This window comes from Camponotus floridanus, unplaced genomic scaffold (assembly GCF_003227725.1).
Source record: "Camponotus floridanus strain SB8 unplaced genomic scaffold, Cflo_v7.5 scaffold32, whole genome shotgun sequence".
Lineage (NCBI taxonomy): Eukaryota > Metazoa > Arthropoda > Insecta > Hymenoptera > Formicidae > Camponotus > Camponotus floridanus.
In genome coordinates this window covers 1,011,428-1,036,550 of record NW_020229459.1, presented here as the reverse complement: position 1 = coordinate 1,036,550, position 25,123 = coordinate 1,011,428, and the positions used below count along the sequence as shown (strand labels likewise).

Below are 25,123 nucleotides of genomic sequence, written 5' to 3'. Positions count from 1 at the left end.
CGCATCCGTTTCGAAGCATCGTCCAAACTTTCAATTCTCGACTCGTTCACTTTACGAGAGTTTGTATTTTATTTTCTTTTATTTTTCTTTTATTTTATTCTATTTCATTTTATTTTATTTTATTTTAATTTAATTTAATTTAATTTTGTGTTTTAATTTTTATTAAATTTAAGTTTGACATTCGCCGAGGTTCAGGTCGGTCCAGTTGACAGGTGACGCGAAGCGCGGTTTCCCCTCTAGATTATCGCCTCATCCCCGGCCGATGCCGTCGAGAGGAATTCATATTTTGTCATCCTTGTTATCGATGCACCGGGAGCAGTTCTGTCAAACAACAAGCGCGGAATCGTCGTCGAGTTGTCGCGGCAGCGAATCGATCCCACCGCGTCGTCGTTCGACATGGGAGACGGCAAGGAGGGCGAGCGTCAGCCGCTGCTGAAGAACGAAAATGTCACGTACAGCTCGCACGGCAGCGATGCGATCGGTAGGTATCGTGACGTAGCGTTGACGGGGACGCGGCGAGTGTCCCGCGCCTCCCGGGGCGCGCCGTCGAGTTTGACAGTTAACAGCTGATCGCGTTCCAGACGAGACGCAGTCCAACGTCAACACCGTCTCGCCGATCGGCCCGGATGAGTTACCGCCGCCCTATCAGTCCGCGACCCAGGGAGGGATGCCGATGGTCACCTGCAGGGTCTGTCAGGCGATGATCGACATTTCCGGCAAGAGGGATCAGCACGTCGTCAAGTGTTGTCAGTGTAACGAGGCCACGGTATATGTCGGGGATTTATTTTCCTTTGTCTTGACTTGGTTTGTTTATGGGGTAAGTGTGGAAATGATGTTGCTTTTTCTATCTACGCAGCCCATACGAAACGCCCCACCTGGGAAGAAGTACGTACGATGTCCGTGTAATTGTCTGCTGATATGCAAGAGCTCCTCGCAACGTATCGCCTGTCCGAGGCCGAATTGTAAACGTATTATCAATCTGGCTCCGAGCCCCATTACACCGCCGGTTCTATCCATGCCTGGCATGTGCAGAGTAGGCTGCGCCCATTGCCATGATACATTCTTGGTGAGCAGCGATATGTGATTTTGTGTGGAATATTAATGGGTCTGTTCTGTTACATTTTCGCTCTGTAGGCTTGGTAACTTTGAAAACTGTAATCAAAACATTATTCTATAATGACAATCGTTTTAAGGTGAAAAACATGTTTTTTTAATTTTGACAATTTTAAGACATGATGAATGATACAAATATTTCTGTATTTTCTCTTGGAAGAAGATCACAACAGATAATTTTAATTATATTTATGGGTCTATTCTGTTGGAAGATTTTCGCTCTGTAAGCTCGGTAACTTTGAAAAATGTAAAACTGTAACCAAAACACTATTCTATCATGACAATCAATCTCTGTAAGATGTTACATAACTGCAAGTTAGCACTGTAAATTTACAGTGACATTTTTCTCACTGTAAGAACTACATATTAATTTTTTCAAAAACTTGTTTTTTTAATTTTGACAATTTTAAGACACGATGAATGATCGAAATTTTACAATATTTCTGTATTTTCTCTTGAAAGAAGATTACAACAGATAATTTTAATTATATTTATATACACAAAGTAGTCTTTTTTTATTAATAATTACTAATAATTACTTGTTTCAAATCTTTTTTACTAAAACACATTTGAAATTTTACATGCATATACAAAATTCTATTAATTTTAATTTATACACAAATACGTTTTAATAATTCAATTAAATAATTATTACTAACTTTTTCTAGAAATTATATGTGCTTGGAAAAGAAACATACAAGATTCTCAAAATCTATTTCAAATACTTGAAGAACAATTTATTAAATATTTCAGATTAACTAAAGATATATTTTATAACTTGGTGATTCAATTAAGACCACATAATGTTACAATATATCAAGTTAAAGCTATTTTTCCAATATAAACATATTCTTACATATAGACACACGATTAATTGCTCTTGGATCGATTTTGTTCAGTCCAAAATACAGAGCTCTGTATCTTCCGCACATATAGTGCAATGTAAGCTACATAGCTTACAGAGATACAGCGTTACAGAGCATTTTTACAGAGAATAGACCCATTAGTTTTTTCCTTCCCTTGAATTTTTATTCTTATATGGGAGGAAATTTTTTTTTTTTTTTCAGTTTAACACGTTAAATAATGCTCTGGCACGATGTCCACATTGTCGTAAGATATCCTCAGTTGGTCCAGATTTTGCTAGAGGACGAGGGATTGTATTCATTATTGTTGGAATCATAGTCTTAGTAATTGCTATAGCTGTAACGGCAAGTATTTTTCAATTTGTATCTTGATCGAGAGTTTCCATCTCTACAATATTAATGTAACGCTATACATGATTACAGGTTGGGACCTACAAATATGTAAAGACAAGCGGTGGAATTTATGTCGCTTATGTCGGTAAGTTGACAGGTCATTCTTAGCACTTTGTGCACTCGTTATTTGAAAATCTCGTCCATCTAATTCCTATGTCTTTTTAGGTGCATTTTTATTGGCACTCTTGTGCTTGGGACGCAGCATTTATTATTGTACAATGAAGATCAGTCTGATAGAGGGTCCCATGTAGTCTTAAAACACGACAATGAGCAATCCTCTTGGGAGATGAATGTCATGTAATCTGTTTAGATGAAATGTTTATAGTAATGTGACATCTGAAATTCGTTTTAAGACAAGAACGGATAGATAGATATATATATACACACACACATGGCCATATGTGGGTATGCAGACCTGTATTGTTTATGATAATAATGCATGTATACATACATTTTCTTATATAATACGCATACACATATGAACGTGATCGAAAGAAAGCAGACGCAGTTTGCGATGCCTTCTTCTTATGATGAGATTGTAGGAAATTTCTCTCGGAAGTCCTATTTTATGAAGAATTGATTCTCTGCACTTTTATATATATGCAAGCATAGGATCAATTAACCATGAGCTCCGATTTTTAATTTCAATCTACTGACTAGAATACACTCTATACATATACACACACACACATATATATATATATAAATATATACAAGCTTTCTATAATACATTATGCATATTGATTGCACATAAGTAGAATTAAAAGTGCAAATGTGCTCATAATTATTCCAAGCATAAGTATATGGTAAATTTTAACATCTATAAGTCTATGCAAATTGTTTTTAATATAAGTTTCTTCTCATATTATTCTCTACACGAGTATCTGTATCGAAAAGATAAAAAAAAAAATCGCATCAATTGTTTCAAATATATCTCTGGATTTTTCATAATCTTGACACGTGTATGAGAAATTGTATGAGACGCAAGTGTATGAGTGTATATATTAGTTGTACCAACGTTAGATATGTCGCAATTAGTTAATTAGTCATTACTATTATTACACGAAGAATGTCGCACGAAATTTTCAGCTGTCACCGAACGCGACTCTTCATCAGGCGTGGAGATAAAAATATATTTCTTGTAGTGCTAGTCGACGCTTTTCATCGTACATGTCTTATAATTTACGTATATTACTCTTTCAACTATATAAATCTTCCTTCTATAAAAATGTAACTGTCCTCTCTAAATTTCCTTTTCAATGAAAGATGTGTTACACTTGTTGAATAAATAAATTCGGTTTTGGTAAATAATCAGTGTGTATTTTGTATAAAGCATGAATAAATTTAAGATGAAAAAAAAAAACAAAGTATTAATCGTATAAAGAGCGATTAATAATGATTAAAAATATTTAATACAAATGTAAACAAAATTAGAGTAAGAAATATATTTTTATCATTATTTTATTATTTACCGATTAAATTATGCGAGTTGTGTGAATTATAATTTACATTTTTAATAAATTATACAGGGTGTCCCAAAACTCATAATCAATCTTTCAAAGAGATTCCTGGGATCATTTGGAGACGATTTTTCCTCAGCAAAAATGTCGAGGCACTAATAATTTTCGAATTATAAGCGATTGGAAATAAGGGGTTTTTCGTAAACTAAGCTTTGTAGAAATAAAATATTGACAAAACCACATTCTTTATTAATTTTAAATAAGGTTTACTTTAATTGAGTTTTAATTTAAGGCTTAATTGTAAAGATATATCTGTCTTTGAAAAATTGATTATGAGTTTCGGGACACCCTGTATATATTATATAAAAAATTAATAAAATATAATTAATTAACGAAATATAGTTTCTTATAAAAAAAAAATAAATAAAATATAATCAAATATAATTTATTATTATAATTACATCTTTTGGGATTTTTTCCATAAAATAATCCCTAGACGGTCACTGACAGCGCGACACTTGAAATTCCCGCTTCGACACATTGGGAAACAAAAGTCCCTAGTTTTCGTGACATATGGAACAGCTGATCGTAGAAAGTGACGGAAAGGAAAATCCGCATCAATTAGAAGGTTACTGCTGAGAGAGAGAAGCATGTAAAAAAAAGAAGTCAAGTAAAAATCGTGTCATTGTCTGATCGGGATCTAACGTGACGATTTAGTTGCCGCGAGGAAATATCGAACGGAAACTGCACTTTCACATGTAACAGATGTTTGTTGTGAGAGATGTCACAAATTGATATCCAGTATTTGTTTAACAAGAGCAGGTAAGACGATCTACAAGTGCTATGGAAGCGTCATAGAATCATGATCATTATTATCCGGTTGGTAAATATTAACCGAAAAACTCCAAAAGTGTCTTTATAGGTGAAAGAATGTTGTTCTTTTTCACATGTGTGAAGTTAGTGGTAAGAATGTTCAGAGAAAAATATAGAAACTAAATCTGTACTCTTCATTACGACTGTTGTCAAAGCTTTGCACCCAGCATTGAAGTGTCTAATCGATTGCATTATTATGAATTTAGGTTTCCTAGCGGTTGGCGTCTTCTACTTGTGATACTGTACTCACCAGTAGGTGTTCTACTTGTGTTACTGCGATTATTCGTAACGTTACAACTTTGGCTGGTCGCGTCGCTATTGCCGGATTGCAATCCCCTTCAAACGTTCTTGAGCTACGGCATCAGTTTCGCTTTTGGGATCATAGTTAAGTTCGACGCCGAGAGCGAGCTGAGGGACAAGCAATCGAGAATAATAATCGCTAATAATGTGTCCGTTCTGGATCACATTGCCATACATCGAGCAACGGAAACGTTAATTCCCAGCCTTTGGGAGTTGCCCGCTGCTCTGAGTAATGCGCTGGGATTACAAGAGATGGACATGGGCAGCAAAGACATACTGATCGCCAACATAAAGCAATTCCTCGCCACCTCCACATACGGCATCGCTATACAACCTGAATTTGGCACAACTAACAGCAAGGTCGCTCTGTTGAAGTTCAATTCCTGGCCTTTTAGCATAGAAACGTCTGTCCAGCCAGTCGCCATCAAAGCGTCAAGACCAGAGTTTGTGCCTGTGCACGTTACCTCGCTGGCATCGACATGGTGGACGGAAGTGTTTTGGTTCATGTTCGTCCCTTATACAATTTTCACACTCAAGTACCTGAAAATTAGACGGAATTCCGATCACGAGGCTCTTATGCGGGAGGTAGAGAGGGACATCGCGGATGCTTTGGGGCTTAAAACAAGTTCCCACACTATATCGGACAAGACGGAGTATGAGAGGCGCTATCGCATGGAAATGATACTTAGCAACACCCGTTCTAACAGAAGCACGTCAAATTCACAAGTTATACATAGCATAGAAATACAAAGGATGGTTCGTCAAGTTAGCGAAGTACTTCCATTGGTCCCACACAATGTGATTCTCCGAGATCTTCGTATGTACACGCCAAACATCTACTTTAACTCGTATACAGGGTGTCTCAGATCATCCATACCACCCATTTGGAAACTAGAGAAGTGATTATTTAAAAAAAGTAAAAACATTTTCTTTATAAATCAGGTGCGCTCTATCGAATGGTGATAGTTTCAACTTCTGGTTCCGGCCGAAAATAGGCGAATCAAACCGGAAGTGCATTTTTTTAAATGGAGCCCTCTAATTTTCATTGCATATTCTTGTAGCTTACCTCGAGAGCTTTTCAAAACACTGTAATAAAGTATTTTTTCATTGAGTATTTTTCGAGTTATGAGGCTTGAAATCATTTCTTAATTTTACATAAATCATAAAATCTCTTGTAAAATATTCATTTTTCGATTATCTTACCTTAATATTTTTATGTACAAAATAATGAGAGGAATCAATTGATGTAAAGAAAACATACAGTTGTTTTTAAGAAAAAATATGGAATTGTTAATTGCAAATTACATATTTTTTCTTAGAATATTCTGTGCTGTATTGGAACACAGAATATTGCTATAACATTTCAGCAACATTGCAGCAATATTATTAATATTGTTGTAACATTTCAGCATATATTATTAATATTGTTGTAACATTGCAGCAACATTGCAGCAATATTATTAATATTGTTGTAACATTTCAGCAACATTGCAGCAATATTATTAATATTGTTGTAACATTTCAGCAATACATTTTTGTACATAAAAGTATTAAGATAAAATAATCGAAAATGAATATTTTACGGTTTATGTAAAATTATAAGAAATGATTTCAAGCCTCATAACTCGAAAAGTACTTCATGGAAAAATAATTTATTATAGTGTTTTGGAAAGCTCTCGAGGTAAGCTACAAGAATATGCAATAAAAAATAGGGGATTCCATTTAAAAAAATGCACTTCCGGTCTGAATCGCCTATTTCCGGCCGGAACCAGAAGTTGAAAATATCACCATTCGACGATAGAGCGCACCCGATTTATAAAGAAAATATTTTTACTTTTTTAAAATAACCACTTCTCTAATATTTAAACGGGTGGTTTGAAACACCCTGTATAGTTGTATTTTATACAATTATACAGTTTTCGCGATGGTAAAACAATTATTAAATTAAGTCCGCTGTTTTATATTACAGTGAAGACTCGGAACGTTGATGTTACAATTGCCAATATTCTTGATGGCATAGTTACTTATACTCCAGAGCCAAATCCACAGACTCCATCCTCTGTAATCCCACCTAGTGGATCTTCAAATTCTGCAAAGGACAAAATATTCGGTACTTCTTCCTTCCAAGAAAAGAAAGCTAAAATGATACAAGAAGCCAGAGAAAGGTATATTAAAAAACACGGTCTGACAAATTGCTGACATTCTTATTATTGTTTTATTCTGGTTATAACATTGTCAAGGACAACTTGTATGTAATTTGTTTTATTTCATATGTATTATATTTACCATTATATTATGTGAATATATCTTTATTTCTAAAATATGATTATGTAATTATATACAAATACCTATCCATTACAATCATGGCAACAAATTTATCGTTTGTACTTGTGCAAATGAATTTCAATTACATAATTATCAATGTTGTTATATAATCAATATTATCAAAATAACGGAATATACACATGAAAAAAAAAAAAAAACAAGAACAAGGAAGATTAAGAGACTTTTATATCAGATCATCTCAATTTATATCTCTATTTTTTTTTAAATAAAAGTTCAAAATATAAACTTTTAAATAAATTTAAATATATTAATTTTGTATCTGATTATAAAAGCGATAATTAATTTTTCACTTGAATTATCATCGACATTTAAACTGTAAAAAATATTTTTAACAAAGCATGTAGTCGAGAAAAATGAGATGTGTGTAACAAACTATATACATATTTTAGTATAACATTTTTTTTTCTCTACATCTTCCATGTTATTGTTTTTATATATTCTAAACTCTTTTATGAAATTTCTCATCTATTTAATCATACGACTAAAATATACTTTAGAACTTTGATTGTAGAAAAAATATATGTGCAAAAAAACGTGTCTTAGATATTTCTTACGTGTATATTTTATTTCGTTTATAAAGTTTGGAAGACTTGTTTTGTACTATAATATATGTTATATGATATGGCAAATATAAAATTTATAACAAAAAAAAAATAGATTAGAAAAATACAAACAATATTCTTTTACAACTAGCTTTGCAATCTACAAAAATAAACTCGATATATATTATTCTTACTTATATATAATATATAATCTTACTTAATATTAAAATATTTAAAATATTTAATGTTTAACATCAACATTTAGTAAATATATAAGAAAGATTATTTTAATGTCTCTATTCTAAAATTTCTTTTCTTGCGCATTTTATCAAAGACTTTTAAGCAAAAAAATTATTTCATACTAAAGATGAAATATAGCAACGGTATCAATTTGATCTTGAATGGTATTTTTAAAATCATTGACATTGATGATTCTAAATAGCACTAATAAACACTAATTACAATTTTGAAATTTCACGTCTCTTTAACAGGTTGAAATAAAGTAATGTTTCAAAGAGATCTAGATGTCTGTGCAAATGAATACGTATAATCCCATTCAAAGAAATTATTTGATTTTAAAATCAAACTGATATCGTCATATTTGTCCTTTACTAACATTTGTTTTTTTTTTTATATAATCTATAGAAAAAAAATTTGAAATGCAGACATTAAAACTCCCACTCTGTATATAAAGTAATACATTTTATACATTTTAATAAAAAAAAAGTGTATGTGATACTAATAATGCTACTTGAATTGAAATTAATTTACAAAAATAGATCAAATATATTGTTTCTACTGTTTATAATAGGAACTTGCAGCAAATTATGGCGCATAAACAAATGTTAACAAAACAATAGGAACATTATATAAAAAATATTAAATATCTCTAGTTATAGAATTTAGATGTTTAGAAGACCCTAAAATCTCTGTTTTTACCTCTCTACTTATGTAAGATATATAATTAAATTGTATAGCCTATTATTGTCTGGCATTGAATTATAGCATCTGTTATCAATAATCAAATGGCTGCTATTCAAAATGCATATTACATCCCTAACTTTTCATAATCAGCGCTTAAGGTTGCCGATGCACACATATTTGATATCGACGTAATCTTCGACTCCGTGCCTAGAGCCTTCTCTTCCTAAGCCAGATTCCTTCACCCCACCAAAGGCAGCCTCCGCGCATGAAATTAATCCCTCGTTGACGCCCACCATGCCGACCTCCAGCTTGCGCGCGACTCTAAATATCTGGGATATGTCCTGCGAGAAGAAGTATCCAGCCAAACCAACTGGCGTGTCATTGGCTTGTCTCAGCACGTCCTCCTCGTTGCAAAACTTATTGATGACAGCTATGGGCCCGAAGATCTCCCTATTGTACACCTCCATGTCCCTAGTCACCCCAGTTAATAGGGTAGGTGCGTAGAATAGGGGACCGAGACCCGGTAATGGGCCACCACCGCAATGTACCTTGGCCCCCTTCTGAACCGCATCCTTCACCAAGCCGTTCACCATGTCTAACTGGCTCTTCTTGATGAGCGGTCCATGAGTGACACCCTCTTTGCTGCCATCGCCCATCTTAATTTCCTGGTCGATCCTCTGGACAAACTTCTCGACGAACTCGTCGAAAACGTCGTCCTCCACGAAGAATCTGTTCGCCGAGACGCACGTCTGGCCGGTATTGCGGAATTTGCTTGCCATGGCGCTATTTACAGCCACGTCGACGTTCGCGGTTCTAAACACGATGAACGGCGCGTTGCCGCCCAGTTCGAGGCTGAGTCGTTTCATGGTCGAAGCGCACTGCTTGTACAGGATCTTCCCCACGGCTGTGGAACCGGTGAACGACAACACCCTTACTTTGGGATTCTCGCACAGCTCCAGGCCAACGGCAGGGGAGTTTGTCACGCTCGTGGTGAGCACGTTCAGGATCCCTGCGGGGAAGCCCGCCTGTTCCGCTAGGTCTGCTAGCGCCAGAGCAGACAACGGGGTGTCCTCGGACGGTTTCACGACGCAAGTGCAGCCAGCAGCAAGGGCAGCGGCTGCCTTCCTAGTGATCATAGCGTGTGGAAAGTTCCACGGGGTGATTAAAGCGGCTACTCCGACCGGTTGCTTGAATAAAAATAATTCTCTATTGGGAAAAGGAGCCTGCAAAATCTGTCCGTCTATCCTTCTAGCTTCCTCCGAGAACCATTCCACGAAGGCACTTCCATACTTGATCTCTGACCTAGACTCGGCGAGGGACTTTCCATTCTCTTTAGTCAAGATACAGGCGAGGTCCTCCGAATGTTTGACCATGAGATTGTACCAATTTCTAAGCAAGTCGCTCCTCTCTTTGGCTGTAGTCTTGCTGAACGATTCGAAAGCTTTGGCAGCAGCGTCGATGGCTGCTTGAGTATCGGCAGTGTTCATGTCAGGAACACGAGTGATGACAGCATTGTCAACCGGATTGCAAACGGGAAATGTCTGTTTGCTAGCGGCACTTATCCAATTTCCATTGACATATGCACTGTTTCTCAAGAGATGCATGGCTCTGTAGTTCAAGGCCTCAAGATGCGACAGGTAGCTTCGGAATAATCCTGTTCTAGCAAACATGTTTTCCTCTTGAAAACGATGTATCCTGCAATAAATAGAGTCACAGTAATAAATAAATGACAGATAAATAAATAAATAAATAATTAAATAAATGCAAACTAAAGTTTGTCAAAGTATAACCATATTGATCTCAATTCACACATTTTATTCAATCTGTACGACTGAATTTTTCATGATTTCCTCTCATGTGACTCTTTCTATCGCATCAAATATATTTCTACAATGTAATATTGATTTCATATTAAATTTATAAATTGCTCTTAAATATTTGGCTCACAATAATTATTGATTTCATATTTAGATTTGATATTTTTTTTTTAATTTAATAATTAGAGACTTGGCTCATTTTTTTTTAGGAAAATTATTTTTTGAGGTTTTGTTTTTTTAGAAAAATGATTTTTTTGAGAGAAAATTAATGTAAATTATTATTTAGGATCTCTTTTATTAAACATTTTGTTGCATACAAGGTAGAATACTTGGCTAATAGCAATTATTGATTTCTTATTTAGTTTTGATATTTTTTTTTAGGAAAATTATTTTTTGAGATTTTATTTTTTTAGAAAAATGATTTTTTGAGGGAAAATTAATGTAAATTATTTTTAAATCATTTTTAAATTATTTTTATTTGCAAATTATTTTTTATTAACCTTTTATTAAACATTTCGTTTAACTTCTAACTATTAACCTTTTTATATTAAACATTTTGTTGCATACAAGGTGGAATATTTTTACGTACTTGGCGTATTATTTTTTATTAATCTTTTTTATTAAACATTTTTTTTTAACTTCTAACTATTAACCTTTTTATATTAAACATTTTGTTGCATACAAGGTGGAATATTTTTACGTACTTGGCGTATTATTTTTTTATTAACCTTTTTTTTATTAAACATTTTGTTTAACTTCTAACTATTAACCTTTTCTATTAAACATTTTGTTGCATACAAGGTGGAATATTTTTACGTACTTGGCGTATTATTTTTTATTAACCTTTTTTATTAAACATTTTGTTTAACTTCTAACTATTAACCTTTTCTATTAAACATTTTGTTGCATACAAGGTGGAATATTTTTACGTACTTGGCGTATTATTTTTTACTCTTGTAAGGTTATTTTTTAAACAATGTAATCGCACTTGAAGCAAATAAAATGGCTTTATCGGAGTCCAAGAAAAACTTACCTCTCGGATACGCGGAGTGTTAATCCGACGATCGTCGCTGGCTTATTTGACGTCCGTTGCCAATTGAAAGGTGACGCTTGACAGAACGAACTTATATAAGCGACGCGACTTCTTGTACACTCGATTTATAAAGCGCTCGTTGATCGCTGCCGGCTCGTTGGCGTCCCTCGGTCAATAAATACGTGCCTCGTTATCGGGTGCTTGTCGGAGTTCATCATCAGTATCAGAATCGCATTTACACAATTCAATCATGAGCGGCAACACAAAGCGAACCATTTACGTAGGCATGTATGGATTAGTAAACGAGAACTTTGACCGGTAATCCTCCTCAACACTCGCATTAAATGTCACCTAACCTCAAGTCTATTCCAATTTGGGATCGGGGATTAATTTCTTTTTAACGATATCGCGCGAGAAATATTGAGAATATTTGTTCAACAATTTAATAATTTAATTTTAATTTTAATCAAATTAAATTAAACAATTTAATTTTAATTTTAATCAAATTAAATTAAACAATTTAATTTTAATTTTAATCAAATTAAATTAAATAATTTAATTTTAATTTTAATCAAATTAAATTAAACAATTTAATTTTAATGTTAAAATTAATTTATTTTTAATTTTATTAATTTTAAAAAATCTTTTTAAATTTGTTAAATTTTAATTTTGAATTTAATTAAATTAATAATTTAATTTTAATTTTAATTTCTTTTTTTTTTAGGTGGTCTGGCCGAGGAGGTGGACGAGAAGGTGCTGCATGCAGCGTTTATACCTTTCGGAGAGATTGTTGATGTCCAAATACCACTGGACTATGAGTCTGAAAAGCACAGGGGATTCGCATTCATTGAATTCGAAATGGCAGAGGATGCAGCTGCGGCTATAGATAATATGGTAACATTTGTAAAACAACATACGTGCTGTTGCGAGTCATTTAATAGAACAGTAATCTAACGTACAAGATTTCTTTTCAAACTGCTAGTTTCTCGATTATTGAGATAATCAATAGTCCCTAAAATCATTGATCAATTTTATTTATAGCAAATTATCTGAAGGATAAATGTGCATTAATACTTTTTTTGTCTTTTCCTTATCTAATCTAATCTTTGGCATGTGTGTGAGCAATATGACATCTTGTTTGTATCACGATAAGTCATTAAAAATAATCTATATTGATTAACAGAATGACTCGGAATTATTTGGCCGTACAATAAGGGTAAATATTGCTAAGCCGCAAAAGATAAAGGAAGGTTCATCGAAGCCAGTATGGGCGGATGATGCTTGGTTACAAGAACACGCAGGGGAGACGTTGAAAAATGACGATAATGCAAAGACGAATGATGTTACGCAACCAAAGAAAGCGAAGCAGAATCCTCAGGTTTATTTCGACATAAGCATAGGGAAGCAAGAAGTAGGCAGAATTATCATGATGTTGCGAGCAGACATTGTGCCAAAGACTGCGGAGAACTTTCGAGCTTTATGCACCCACGAGAAGGGATATGGGTATCAGGGTAGCACCTTCCACAGAATTATTCCAGATTTTGTATCCTTGTAAATGTTATTTTAGAAAATGGTTCTCACTTAAATAATTTCACGTTATTTCTTAATTATTCTTAATTATTTTAGTATTATATATTAATTTTAGTATTATATATTAATTATAGTATTATATATTAATTATAGTATTATATATTAATTTTAGTATTATATATAAGTATTATATATTAAATATATGTTAAATATTATATATTTAAATATATTATATATTTAAATTATTATATATTAAATATTATATATTTAATATATTATATATTAAAAGTATAAAACTACAAAATCTTTAATGCAAGTATAACAGATGTGTCAAGGGGGCGATTTTACGAATCATAATGGTACAGGTGGTAAATCGATCTACGGCAACAAATTCGATGACGAAAATTTCGAACTCAAGCACACAGGTCCAGGGACCCTGTCAATGGCAAATTCCGGCCCAAACACTAATGGATCACAATTTTTTTTGTGCACAGCCAGAACGGATTGGCTGGATGGAAAGCATGTCGTCTTTGGGCATGTTCTTAGTGGATTGGATGTGATGAAAAAGGTTGAAAAATGTGGAACGAAAGCAGGCACACCGACGCAGAAAGTCGTCATAACTGCTTGTGGAGAATTAGTATAGCTATTTTTATGTACATAAAATATTTTTTAATAAATTATGATTTGTATAAATAATTTATAAAATTAGACATATACACGTTATTTAAAATTTTCAACTATATCTATCAGTTTCATATAATTGATACAGATATCCTCTATTTTTCTTCCAAAGATATATTTAAATTTCTTATTTTTAGAATGTTTAAAAAACCTCCACTTTTTATGGCCTAATATCCTCACTCGCATAATTATTAATTTATAATTGCTCCGATATAATCGATTACATAAAGATATGAATATAAATATTTATTTTATAGGTGGAACTTTATCTGAATAATCTCTTTTATTACTTCATTTTTTATCAGCCATTTTTTATGAGGCAGAGTAAAAGAGGAAGCAATGTGCTTATGTACAAAAAGATACCGTGTAAATATTGCTACATTATTGATATTATATAATATATAAATATCAGGAATTGAAGACCATGAATTATAATAAATTTATTAAATCACGAAAAATGATTCACATTTTCATGATGTTAATCATGATGTTAAATGCTTTAATTAATCAAAATGTCCAAAGATATAGCATTAACATAATTTTCTCAAGTAAAATGATGAACCGACTAGAAAAAAATGGCGATTGTGACAGCATCAACAGATGGGAAAAATTTTCATATTTGTTATTAACTTGGAAATTTTTTGTCCGATTTCTCAAAAATTAGATATTTTTTTTATTTGCGAAATTTAATTAAATATTTGAGACAACATTTTAAGATGATTATGCGTTGCATTTCCACAACGAAAGTAGCATAAAAAGGTACTAAAATGATGATTAGTTGTAAAAAATCGAATGTAAAAAATACTGTAGGAAAACTTTGATCCTAAGGATTAGATTTTTCATGTAGGAAAAACAAAAAAAAACAAAAATCTCTTTGAGATAGTAAAACAATAAGTAAAAATTAAATTTTTTTTTCTCTATTTTTTTCTTTCCTTTTCTTCCTTTCACTTCCTTTCTTCTTCTTTATCTTTTTCTCTTTATTTTCTCTCTGTTTCTTCATCTTTTCCTTGAGAAATTTATCTCATAAATATGTTTTTTTTATTACAAGCTATATTGTGTCTAAAAATATAATTATTATTAATATATTAAAAAAATATATATATTCATAGTAGACAATTTTTTAAGATTTAATATGATAATTAGTAAGATTGCTTTATTTAATCTGACTAAAGTGAACGGATTTTGCATCTTATGACATCCATATAAACTATATTAGAAATAACAAAAATTAAATAATACATTTTCAAAACAGATACTTTGTCTTTTCGAAATCGTATTCACAATCTGTTGTTTTGTAAAAAGATAACACCTTTTATAAATTTTTCATGTTTTCTTTGTCACAGAAAGCATGATTATTTTCTGTCACTTATTTATTATTATTTATTATTATGAAAAGACTCGGAATGTCAGATAAGATTGCAACTGTAACTTTTTAACAAGTGAAATTGTAGCATGTAGTGGTATATATTCGAAACTCTAAATTTATTTTACATTAACATTTTATAATATATCTTTAATCTTATACAATGTCTTGACACTAAAACATTTTATTTACTTTTAAATGTCTTTTAATATTATATACATATATGTATGCGAATAATAACATTCAAAATATCTAAAAAAGCGAACAAAGTTTTCCTTATTTAATTATAAGATATATAAAATAATAGATAAAATATAAAATAAAATATACTAAAGAAAAAACCAATTTCTATTTCATAAGAAACGATTATTCATAAGAATAATATACATATATTTTATAAAAAAGATTAATAAGCAGTGTAAAAAAACGATTCCTTATATTTTAATTGTGCCTAAAATTATCATACATTTTTCTCATCTTTAACCGGAAATAATATTTCCACGTATCATACAATATTCTCTTATTTATTTCTTATATTATATTATTGTATCCAATTAATACATCTCAATTATTCTAATTAACGGTATATGCTCGTTTATTGTAATATTATGTTTGTATGTATTTATATGTGTATGTAAAATATATATATGTGTGTGTGTGTGTGTGTGTGTGTGTGTGTATACTTTAATATTATAATAATACTACAAATTATCGCGCTTAGAAACTAGTCCCGGATAATTATCGACAGCGCATGCATAAATAAATAAAATTTCGCATATAAATAGGTAAATGTCAACGCGTGACTATGCGCGATATTTCAAACGACTTGGCTGAGAATGTCGTTAGATGGATGAATGTCCTTGCGGCTTCATGCAACAGCGATTAAAATAATCGCTCGACGAAGTAAATAAAATCTTGTGAAATCTTCTCGAGATGTGGAACTCATCGGATGTGAAACTCATCATAATTCGGCGTTGGAATTGCTGCGACGGACGTATCGATTAAAGTAATCCGGTCGCCAACATTTGCAGCTGCCCGGAACCAAGAACCAATCGTAATACAATCGTACCTGAAAGGAAGGGCAACATAAAGACAAGAGGAATTTATATCGTAAAAGTCCTTAATTTTAAGATTGATGCTTGTCTGGCTGTTTTTCATATTCACTCTTAAAAGAGCTAATTTAAATCGGTATTCGCAAATTAATTAATTTATTATTATTTATAATTAATTATTAATTAATATCTTAAAATCATAAGCGCAAAGAGTAACTTCGGAAACGTATTTTGCAGAAAAGATTTTACTTGGAAGCAACCCATTTCGTCGACACCGTCGCAATGATGTTGCTGAGAGCCGCCATTGTTACGCGCCTCTCCCGTGGTCGCGCGTTTCTGCAGATATTGCTGGTAATTTTGGAAGTCGTGGACTGGCGGCGGCGACCCGGCCACGGGATCCCGGGTCGCAGACCCGATATTGGACCCTTGATTTTCCTCCAAGAGGGCGTCCGGATAAAATATCTCGGCCACCAGCAAACTCGTCCATCTCGGTGACGACAAGCATCCACCGTCCAGATAATGGCATCTCGATTGCCTGCGATATTAGTCAGGAAGAGGATCTTGAAAGTGTGACCTTAACCCAGGGAGAAATGACAAGTCGAATAGACGTCTAAGATGTTTAATAGATGTCTATTAGACATCTATTCGACTTGTCATTTCTCCCTGGGAAGCGCACTAAAATATGCGATATCTTACATGCATCTGGTGAGCTCGATGGTCTGCGTGAAGTAACCCTCGTAAGGTATCTGCACCACGTATCTCCAGATACCCTGGTAATTCTTGGCGAAGACGGGGGTCGCGTACTCGACCTTGGCCGGACACGGCGTCGGCGGACCCGTATACTCGGGTTTCTCCTGCGAGGGTACACGTTCTCCTCGACGATACTCGGACGTCGAAGGTTCGTCCCGACGTTCGATAACCGACGAAGATGATGCAATCGGTTCACCTTGGATCGCTTTGTACAACATGCACACTCTGCTCGTGTGATGTCGAGGGGAAAACACAATATTATATTATCATCAAAGAAAGATGTCTACACAGAAAAAAAGGACATTCTTGTTTTGAAAATATATTTAGATTTAACATGGAAATCTTGAAATGAGATTATATTGCGTTAATTAAAGAAAAATATAATTGATTGAATGATTGCTCGCTCGAATGAAGCCATTTTATATAGTTCAATCAAGAAAAATATATTCTTACGATTTAAGATTTAATATTCTTGAATGGAAAAGAAACAATGTTAGATAGAAAATAACATTTTTAAATTAAAGATTGTAAAACATTTTTAAATTAAAGATTGTAATTGATTTTTTCCTACAGAAAATATCGAGGGAAAAGTCATTATTTGCCACAAGAGCTTACAATCTTTAATATCGGAGATATATTTGCAAATCTGTCAAAGTAGAAAATTAATTCGATATTATAAATGAAGAATAAGATTTTAATTTTTTATTTTAATTTTTTTCAAGTTTAACTAACTTTCGAAATTTAACTTTCCAAAAACTTTTCCACTTCCAATCGCTTGCAACTTTAAATTAATGATCTTTTAATGTCAAAAAAATTGAATCCAAATAGTTTAAAAAATTTATAGATAAAAAGGAGTATCATTAGATCTGAGAGACATCTTCTTTATTTTTACACGTAAAAAAGGACATTTTTGTTTTGAAAATATCTTTAATTTTAACATGGAAATCTTGAAATGAGATTATATTGCGTTAATTAAAGAAAAATATAACTGATTGAATGATTGCTCGCTCGAATGAAGCCATTTTATATAGTTCAATCAAGAAAAATATATTCTTACGATTTAAGATTTAATATTCTTGAATGGAAAAGAAACAATGTTAGATAGAAAATAACATTTTTAAATTAAAGATTATAATTTTCTTAAAGTAGAATTAAATAATTCTATATTCTTGAGGTGACAATTCAATCAATATTAAAATAAGACTATAATATTATTGAAATTTAAAATTATTAAATTCTTCTAAGAAGATTATAAATTGTTGCGTATGTACGAAACAATGAACGTGTTAGTTTAAGTATATGAGTTTTGATTTGACAGTTATTTTTTTTTCTGTGTATTATATACATAAATAAGAACTGTGTCTCCCAAAGATACTTTGTAATTGATTTTTTCCTACAGAAAATATCGAGGGAAAAGTCATTACTTGCCACAAGAGCTTACAGTATTTAATATCGGAGATATATTTGCAAATCTGTCAAAGTAGAAAATTAATTCGATATTATAAATGAAGAATAAGATTTTAATTTTTTATTTTAATTTTTTTGAAGTTTAACTAACTTTCGAAATTTAACTTTCCAAAAACTTTTCCACTTCCAATCGCTTGCAACTTTAAATTAATGATCTTTTAATGTCAAAAAAATTGAATCCAAATAGTTTAAAAAATTTATAGATAAAAAGGAGTATCATTAGATCTGAGAGACATCTTCTTTATTTTTACACATAAAAAAGGACATTCTTGTTTTGAAAATATCTTTAGTTTTAACATGGAAATCTTGAAATGAGATTATATTGCGTTAATTAAAGAAATGTAATTGCTTGAATAATTGCTTGAATAAAGCCATTTTATATATTTTAATATATTTTGAATAAAGCCATTATATTTTCAATATATTTTCCAATATATTTTCGATCAATATATTTTCCAATATATTTTCGATCATTATATTTTCAATATATTTTCCAATATATTTTCGATCATTATATTTTCAATATATTTTCCAATATATTTTCGATCAAGAAAAATATATTTTTATGATTTAAGATTTAATTTTCTTAAAAGAAAACAATGTTAGGTAGAAAATAACATTTTTAAATAAAAAATTATAATTTCCTTAACAATTAAAAATAATTATATATTCTTGAGATGACAATTAATATTGAAATAAGATTATAATATTATTGAAATTTAGAATTACTAAATTCTTCTAAGAAAATTATAAATTGTTGCGTAGATATGAAAAAATGATAATTTAAGTTTTAATTTGACACTTGTTTCTTTTCTGCGCATAAAATGTTGTTATAAGATTCTTGAAGCAATAACTTACACTCCGCTACCGTTTTCGCAAAACTTGCGGCCGTTTCGATTGGTATCCATAGCTAAAGTCAAATCCGGGTTAGATCTTTTATTTCTACCGTGTGTTTCTTCTTCGTCCATATCGACACTACGAAAAAAAAGATTGTTCACTGATTCGATATATTAAATTGATGCGTGCAATTTGCAGCTAAAGCAAAAACTGTCGAACACCAATATTGTAACATATTTATTTTGGAAATGACCGGCGTTGATAATATCGATGTTTGTGTGTATTTGTACATTAAAAATTTTAATTTAATTTCTTGGAAAAATTAAGTGAAAGTATATTAAATTAGATAACCGATACACTTAAATATAAATTTAATTGGCATAAAAATTTGCAGATGCTTGCATCGGGATACTTACGAATTCTGCGACAATGGGTGCACTTTGGCGACCTTAGGTAACGAGTCATCAGCTTTGAGGATCGGCAACGCCTTGCTGAGGAATTTGAGGGTATGATTCTTTATCAGCGCGCTGCGAATAAAATTTACGAATGGTTATTTTAATGATATCATTTAATGATATATATATGTAAATTCATATTTGATTTATTCCTCACTTACAAAGGATACGACGAGCCGTTTACATATTGATTCATTGGATTTCGCGGAATGTAGCCTTTATTTAAATCACCGCAGATATTATGTATCGAAACAATTCCCTTTCCTTGCTTTTCCTTGTTACCTAATTGTCAAATGAGAATAATTAAAATTGAGAATTCTTTTGTGATTTAGTCTGAGATGCATAAATTAACGAAAGTTTCTTTTTTATTTAATGTCGTAAATTAATCTTTTATTTAGTGTCATAAAAGTTTGCAAATTTTTATTTATGTATTTATATCTCTCAATATAAAATATATTTATATTTATTGAAATTGATATTTATATTTATATTTATATTATATTTATATTATATTTATATTATATTTATATTATATTTATATTATATTTATATTATATTTATATTATATTTATATTTATATTTATATTTATAAGTTTTTATGTAAATATAATATTTATATAATTTATAATATTTGTCTTTATATTTATATTTATTATATTTATATTTATATTTATATTTATAAGTTTTTATGTAAATATAATATTTATATAATTTATAATATTTGTCTTTATATTTATATTTATTATATTTATATAAATTATATTTATATTTATTTATATATTTTTTGTTTATACCTCTTAATAAATAAAAACAAATATTTTTTATTTAATACAAATACTTTGCGATAAAAATTATAAAGAGATTACGACAGATATGAATCTGATTATATCTACAATTTTCCTGGATGGGAAATCTTTATCTGAGAGATATAAATCCAATTATTACTCGTACGCGTTTTCCTCCACGCATATTAAAGATATTTCCATATTATCAAGAGCAATAAAAATATTGGAATGTACATTTCTTTTAGAAACATGACGCTCTTTACATATTCCAGACTTACCGTAACATTCCTTGTCGCTATCGATGTATGGCGGTGGTCGAACTCTAGGCGGTTCTGCATTCGGCGACTCGACAAACGCGTAATATCCTTCTGGAGGATCATCCTCGCCTCCTTTAACGGATTCATCGTTAGCGATCGGCTTAGTACTTTTGGACTTCTCATGATCTTCAGTAAAGGACGAGGATACGCACAAGAGTATCATCTAAACAGTAATATAATCATATTTTTACGTAAAAAGAAATAGATTATATCTTATATTACATAAACGTACAATCGCATTTATCCTATAATATAATAAGTATTTTTAAGTTATATTTAAAAAAAGAGAATCCGTTTTACTCCAAATTTAATTATATTCAAATTATGCTTTATCAAATTGTGCTTAAAACTCTAAGTTTACGAGAGAGATCTATGAAGGGAAAATTAATAATCTTTGCCACACGCTTAATCGCACTTTTAATTAACTTAATTATAAGAAAAATAATTTAATTAAATTAATTAAAATTAAGGAAGATAATTTATTAAATTAAATTATTTATTAATAAATTATTAATAAATTAATATAAATTATTAATTATTAAATTATTTTCCTTAATTTAATTAATTAAATTAATTTATATAAATTAACTTATATAAATATAAAAATGCACTTATATAAGGTAATAATTATATACTGTGTAGGATTTTTCTGTAATGTTTTGCTTTTATCATAGTAAGTTCATATTTGACTCTATAATTTTTTTTCACGCAACATCTCAGTCTCTCTCTCTTTCTCTCTGTACAAGATTTCTCTATATGCATTCCGGGCATAATAATAACGGCTAATAAGTATTACGTTACATCGCGATTACGAGAGGAATTCCCTCGTAGTTACCGTGGTATGTGTTGGGTGCTAACGGTACACGGTCCACGGTCGATGTTTCTCATGCTCCGGGCTGTTCAGCCTATTTTATAACCCGCGTGCTACTCGATCATTGCCCTACTAACCGGTGCATTATACCGTTCCCTGATAATCTCGCTTTGCTCAAGGGCTGATAGGTCGGAAAATCAAATAATTATATTTTAAAAAATTTCAAAAAATTTTAAAAATTATATTTTTTCTCCTATTCTTTCTCCTTTCTTTAAAACGCTCCCGAGGGGGGCTCTCTCCCTCAAGTAGATACAATGTACCTTATTTCTGTCAATTTTTTAAAGATTGAAAAAATTTTACGATCCAATGACTCGTCCTTTTATTTTGAAAAAGAAGAGTTTGAAAATTATCTAATTAATCGAAAATAGTTTCGCACATCGATAACGTTTGAACTCCATTGATGTCTCTTTCTAAGGGGAAGTAAGTTCTATTGGGAGAGGGAGATTTTAACTTAAAATTGAAATTAAATTAAAATTAAAATTACTTCCAATTTAAAATTAAATTAAAATTAAAATTAATTTTAATTTTAATTTAATTTTAAATTAGACATCCATCGATGTCTCTTTCTAAGGGGAAGTAGGTTCTATTAGGAGAGGGAGATTTTAACTTAAAATTGAAATTAAATTAAAATTAAAATTACTTCCAATTTAAAATTAAATTAAAATTAAAATTAATTTTAATTTTAATTTAATTTTAAATTAGACATCCATCGATGTCTCTTTCTAAGGGGAAGTAGGTTCTATTGGAAGAGGGAGATTTTAACTTAAAATTGAAATTAAATTAAAATTAAAATTAATTCCAATTCAAAATTAAATTAAAATTAAAATTAATTCTAATTTTAATTTAATTTTAAATTAGACATTCATTGATGTCTCTTTCTAAGGGGAAGTAGGTTCTATTGGAAGAGGGAGATTTTAACTTAAAATTGAAATTAAATTAAAATTAAAATTAATTCCAATTCAAAATTAAATTAAAATTAAAATTAATTCTAATTTTAATTTAATTTTAAATTAGACATTCATTGATGTCTCTTTCTAAGGGGAAGTAGGTTCTATTGAGAGAGGGAGATTTTAACTTAAAATTGAAATTAAATTAAAATTAAAATTACTTCCAATTTAAAATTAAATTAAAATTAAAATTAATTCTAATTTAAAATTAAATTAAAATTAAAATCAATTTTAACCTAAAATTAAAATTAACTTAGAAAATATCGACGTTAAATATGGCAGAGTCCAATCATAATGCGATAGCTCAGTCGTCAGATGTACTTAATTTCCGCGATTTACTGCTCATGTAGCGAAATGCAATTATCAATTAGCGAACGGCTCTTTATTAGACGCTGGCTCGATGAGGCTTGAGGATTTTTAATGTAGGAATTCTTTCCACGTTGCCTGCACAAGGTGGACGTCCGTCCTACTTTCTTGCAGTAGATTCGAGCGTTAGGAAGTTACGATACAGTTACGAGGACAATGACGTCTCCGAACCGGTATCGACAGAAACGGTAGACTCGATTCTCATTTAGCGGGGCATAGCCCGGATGACAGGCCGGATGCCTGACATTGTTTGTTGAAAAAGAAACGCAACTCGAGCGTTGTAATTTTTTTAATTTATCGATTAAAAAAATTAAATTTGAGTAGAAAAGAAATTTGAGTTGAAAAGTTTAATTTTTTTAATTTTTTTCACTCAAATTAATTTTTTCTTTTTTAATTCGATCACTTATAGAAAAGGCAATGGCTCTTATCGCTTCCCTTAGCGTCTAATTTTGCAATTAATCTGAAATTTATAATCGTGTTAAATGTCTTCTTTTCTGTCATTTTTTTCTTCTATTTCTTTCTCTTATGAATTTTTATTTGCGATCGCCCTTTTGTTCCGATTTCTTATAAGTTTCTTATTAATTGCTTCTGAGAAAAGCACAATTTCTTCTTCTTCTTTTTATTTACGGATTCTTAGCTCAATTTTAAGTTTAAATTTATTTCATCGGAAGAATAAGAGATCTATAGATTTACATAAATAAATTTATGTAAATATATATATATATTAAATATAAATATTAAAAACTTTTTTGTTTATATAATTAATGTATTTATTTAATATTTAATATTAACACCTTTTCTCTATTTTATTTTTTAAGCAAAAAATTGATATAGATCTAGGAAATGACAAAACATTCGTTAAAATTAAATTTAAATTAAACAAAAAAACAATTTGTTAAATTTTTTGTAAAGAAATTTAGCTTCAAAGCATCCATAAATTAAAGAAGACGCAAGAAGGAGCGATTCACACTCAATCCTTGATATCGTGGTTATAAAAAATAAATTATTTAATTTAAAAAAAAAAGGAACTTACGACAAACGTGCGAAATTCCATCGCGAGTTAGTCCAGTATCAGGGGGACAGGTAACAAGGGGAAGATGGAAAGTTTTGCGAAGGTCAAATTCTCGCGGACACTAACTCGAGAGTCGCGGTTAGATTTTACGTATCTACCGGCCAACGGTTATAGCAAAACTGAATTTCTCGTCACCTGCATCGCTCGAAGAAGCCACTTACCTTCACCTCGGCCGCGTACTTGACCGTCGTACGGTGGTGAAAAGGTAGGTGGACTTGAACCAATTAAAAAAAAACCTAATTATTAGTTTAATTATTAGTTTAATTAATAACCCTAATTATTAATTTAATTATTAGTTTAATTAATAAAATTTAAATTAAATAAAAGTTAAATAAAAATTATAACACGGCCACAAAATTGCAGTACTAGATAAGTAATAATTTCCTTGCGCAAAAATAAATTAAAAATGTTAAATGAATATTTTGCAAGATATTTTTAAAAAAAATTGATTTTAATATTTAATTATTAAAATAATATAATACAATTAAAATAATATAATATAATTATTAAAATATTTAATATTTAATATTATTAATATATTATTAATATATTATTTAATATTATTAATATATTATTTAATATATTTAATATTATTAATATATTTAATATTATTAATATATAATATTTAATATTAAGCTTGATAGGTTGAATTTAATAATTGAAACATGCAGCATTATTATGTAATTTTTAATTAAGTTTCAAAATTCATCTTAAAGCTCTCGAAAATATTTTACAATAATTTAACAGGAAATTATTTCAATATATTAATTAAATCATAACCTTTGTAATCTAAATATGTAATATATATATTTAATTATATATATTTAATTATATCACAATAATTCTAAGATTAGAATTTATAAAAGAAAATACAATAAGTAACTTATCGAGCTATGAATTATTAAATTCTAAAGATATAATCGTTATAAATAATCACTATAACTTGAGATTTTTCATCTTCTCTAT

At 30.5% G+C, this 25,123-nt stretch overlaps 5 protein-coding genes across 6 annotated transcripts; 3 read left to right on the top strand and 2 right to left on the bottom strand.

Annotated features, from left to right (window-relative positions):
- Window positions 1-248: 248 nt before the first annotated feature.
- LOC105255380 (type 1 phosphatidylinositol 4,5-bisphosphate 4-phosphatase) lies at window positions 249-3,382 on the top strand. The gene is made up of 6 exons (XM_011264637.3): window positions 249-481; window positions 582-766; window positions 857-1,066; window positions 2,181-2,321; window positions 2,400-2,454; window positions 2,535-3,382. Exons 1-6 carry the CDS (start codon window positions 397-399, stop codon window positions 2,618-2,620), a joined length of 762 nt encoding a protein of 253 aa, XP_011262939.1. The 5' UTR covers window positions 249-396; the 3' UTR covers window positions 2,621-3,382.
- A 1,018-nt stretch (window positions 3,383-4,400) lies between these two features.
- On the top strand, window positions 4,401-7,295 carry LOC105255371 (ancient ubiquitous protein 1). Its single transcript, XM_011264624.3, has 3 exons — window positions 4,401-4,651; window positions 4,909-5,819; window positions 6,972-7,295. The coding sequence occupies exons 1-3, from the start codon at window positions 4,611-4,613 to the stop codon at window positions 7,199-7,201; spliced, it is 1,182 nt and encodes a 393-aa protein (XP_011262926.1). The 5' UTR covers window positions 4,401-4,610; the 3' UTR covers window positions 7,202-7,295.
- Window positions 7,296-8,613: 1,318 nt separating this feature from the next.
- Window positions 8,614-11,830, bottom strand: LOC105255355 (succinate-semialdehyde dehydrogenase [NADP(+)] GabD). The gene is made up of 2 exons (XM_011264589.3): window positions 11,665-11,830; window positions 8,614-10,509 (listed from the first exon to the last, which is right to left on the bottom strand). The coding sequence occupies exon 2, from the start codon at window positions 10,482-10,484 to the stop codon at window positions 8,961-8,963; it is 1,524 nt and encodes a 507-aa protein (XP_011262891.1). The 5' UTR covers window positions 10,485-10,509; window positions 11,665-11,830; the 3' UTR covers window positions 8,614-8,960.
- LOC105255362 (peptidyl-prolyl cis-trans isomerase E) lies at window positions 11,771-13,848 on the top strand. Of its 2 annotated transcripts, none has more exons than XM_011264601.3 (4): window positions 11,771-11,948; window positions 12,389-12,558; window positions 12,848-13,207; window positions 13,520-13,848. In XM_011264601.3, exons 1-4 carry the CDS (start codon window positions 11,915-11,917, stop codon window positions 13,835-13,837), a joined length of 882 nt encoding a protein of 293 aa, XP_011262903.1. In that variant the 5' UTR covers window positions 11,771-11,914; the 3' UTR covers window positions 13,838-13,848. The 2 variants fall into 2 exon arrangements, with proteins under 2 accessions (XP_011262903.1, XP_011262914.1); XM_011264612.3 differs by having other exon boundaries at window positions 11,843-11,982.
- Window positions 13,849-15,848: 2,000 nt separating this feature from the next.
- LOC105255344 lies at window positions 15,849-24,265 on the bottom strand. Its single transcript, XM_011264577.3, has 8 exons — window positions 24,119-24,265; window positions 20,863-21,064; window positions 19,961-20,081; window positions 19,761-19,871; window positions 19,366-19,482; window positions 16,987-17,265; window positions 16,540-16,825; window positions 15,849-16,307 (listed from the first exon to the last, which is right to left on the bottom strand). The coding sequence occupies exons 1-8, from the start codon at window positions 24,137-24,139 to the stop codon at window positions 16,200-16,202; spliced, it is 1,245 nt and encodes a 414-aa protein (XP_011262879.1). The 5' UTR covers window positions 24,140-24,265; the 3' UTR covers window positions 15,849-16,199.
- Window positions 24,266-25,123: the final 858 nt, after the last annotated feature.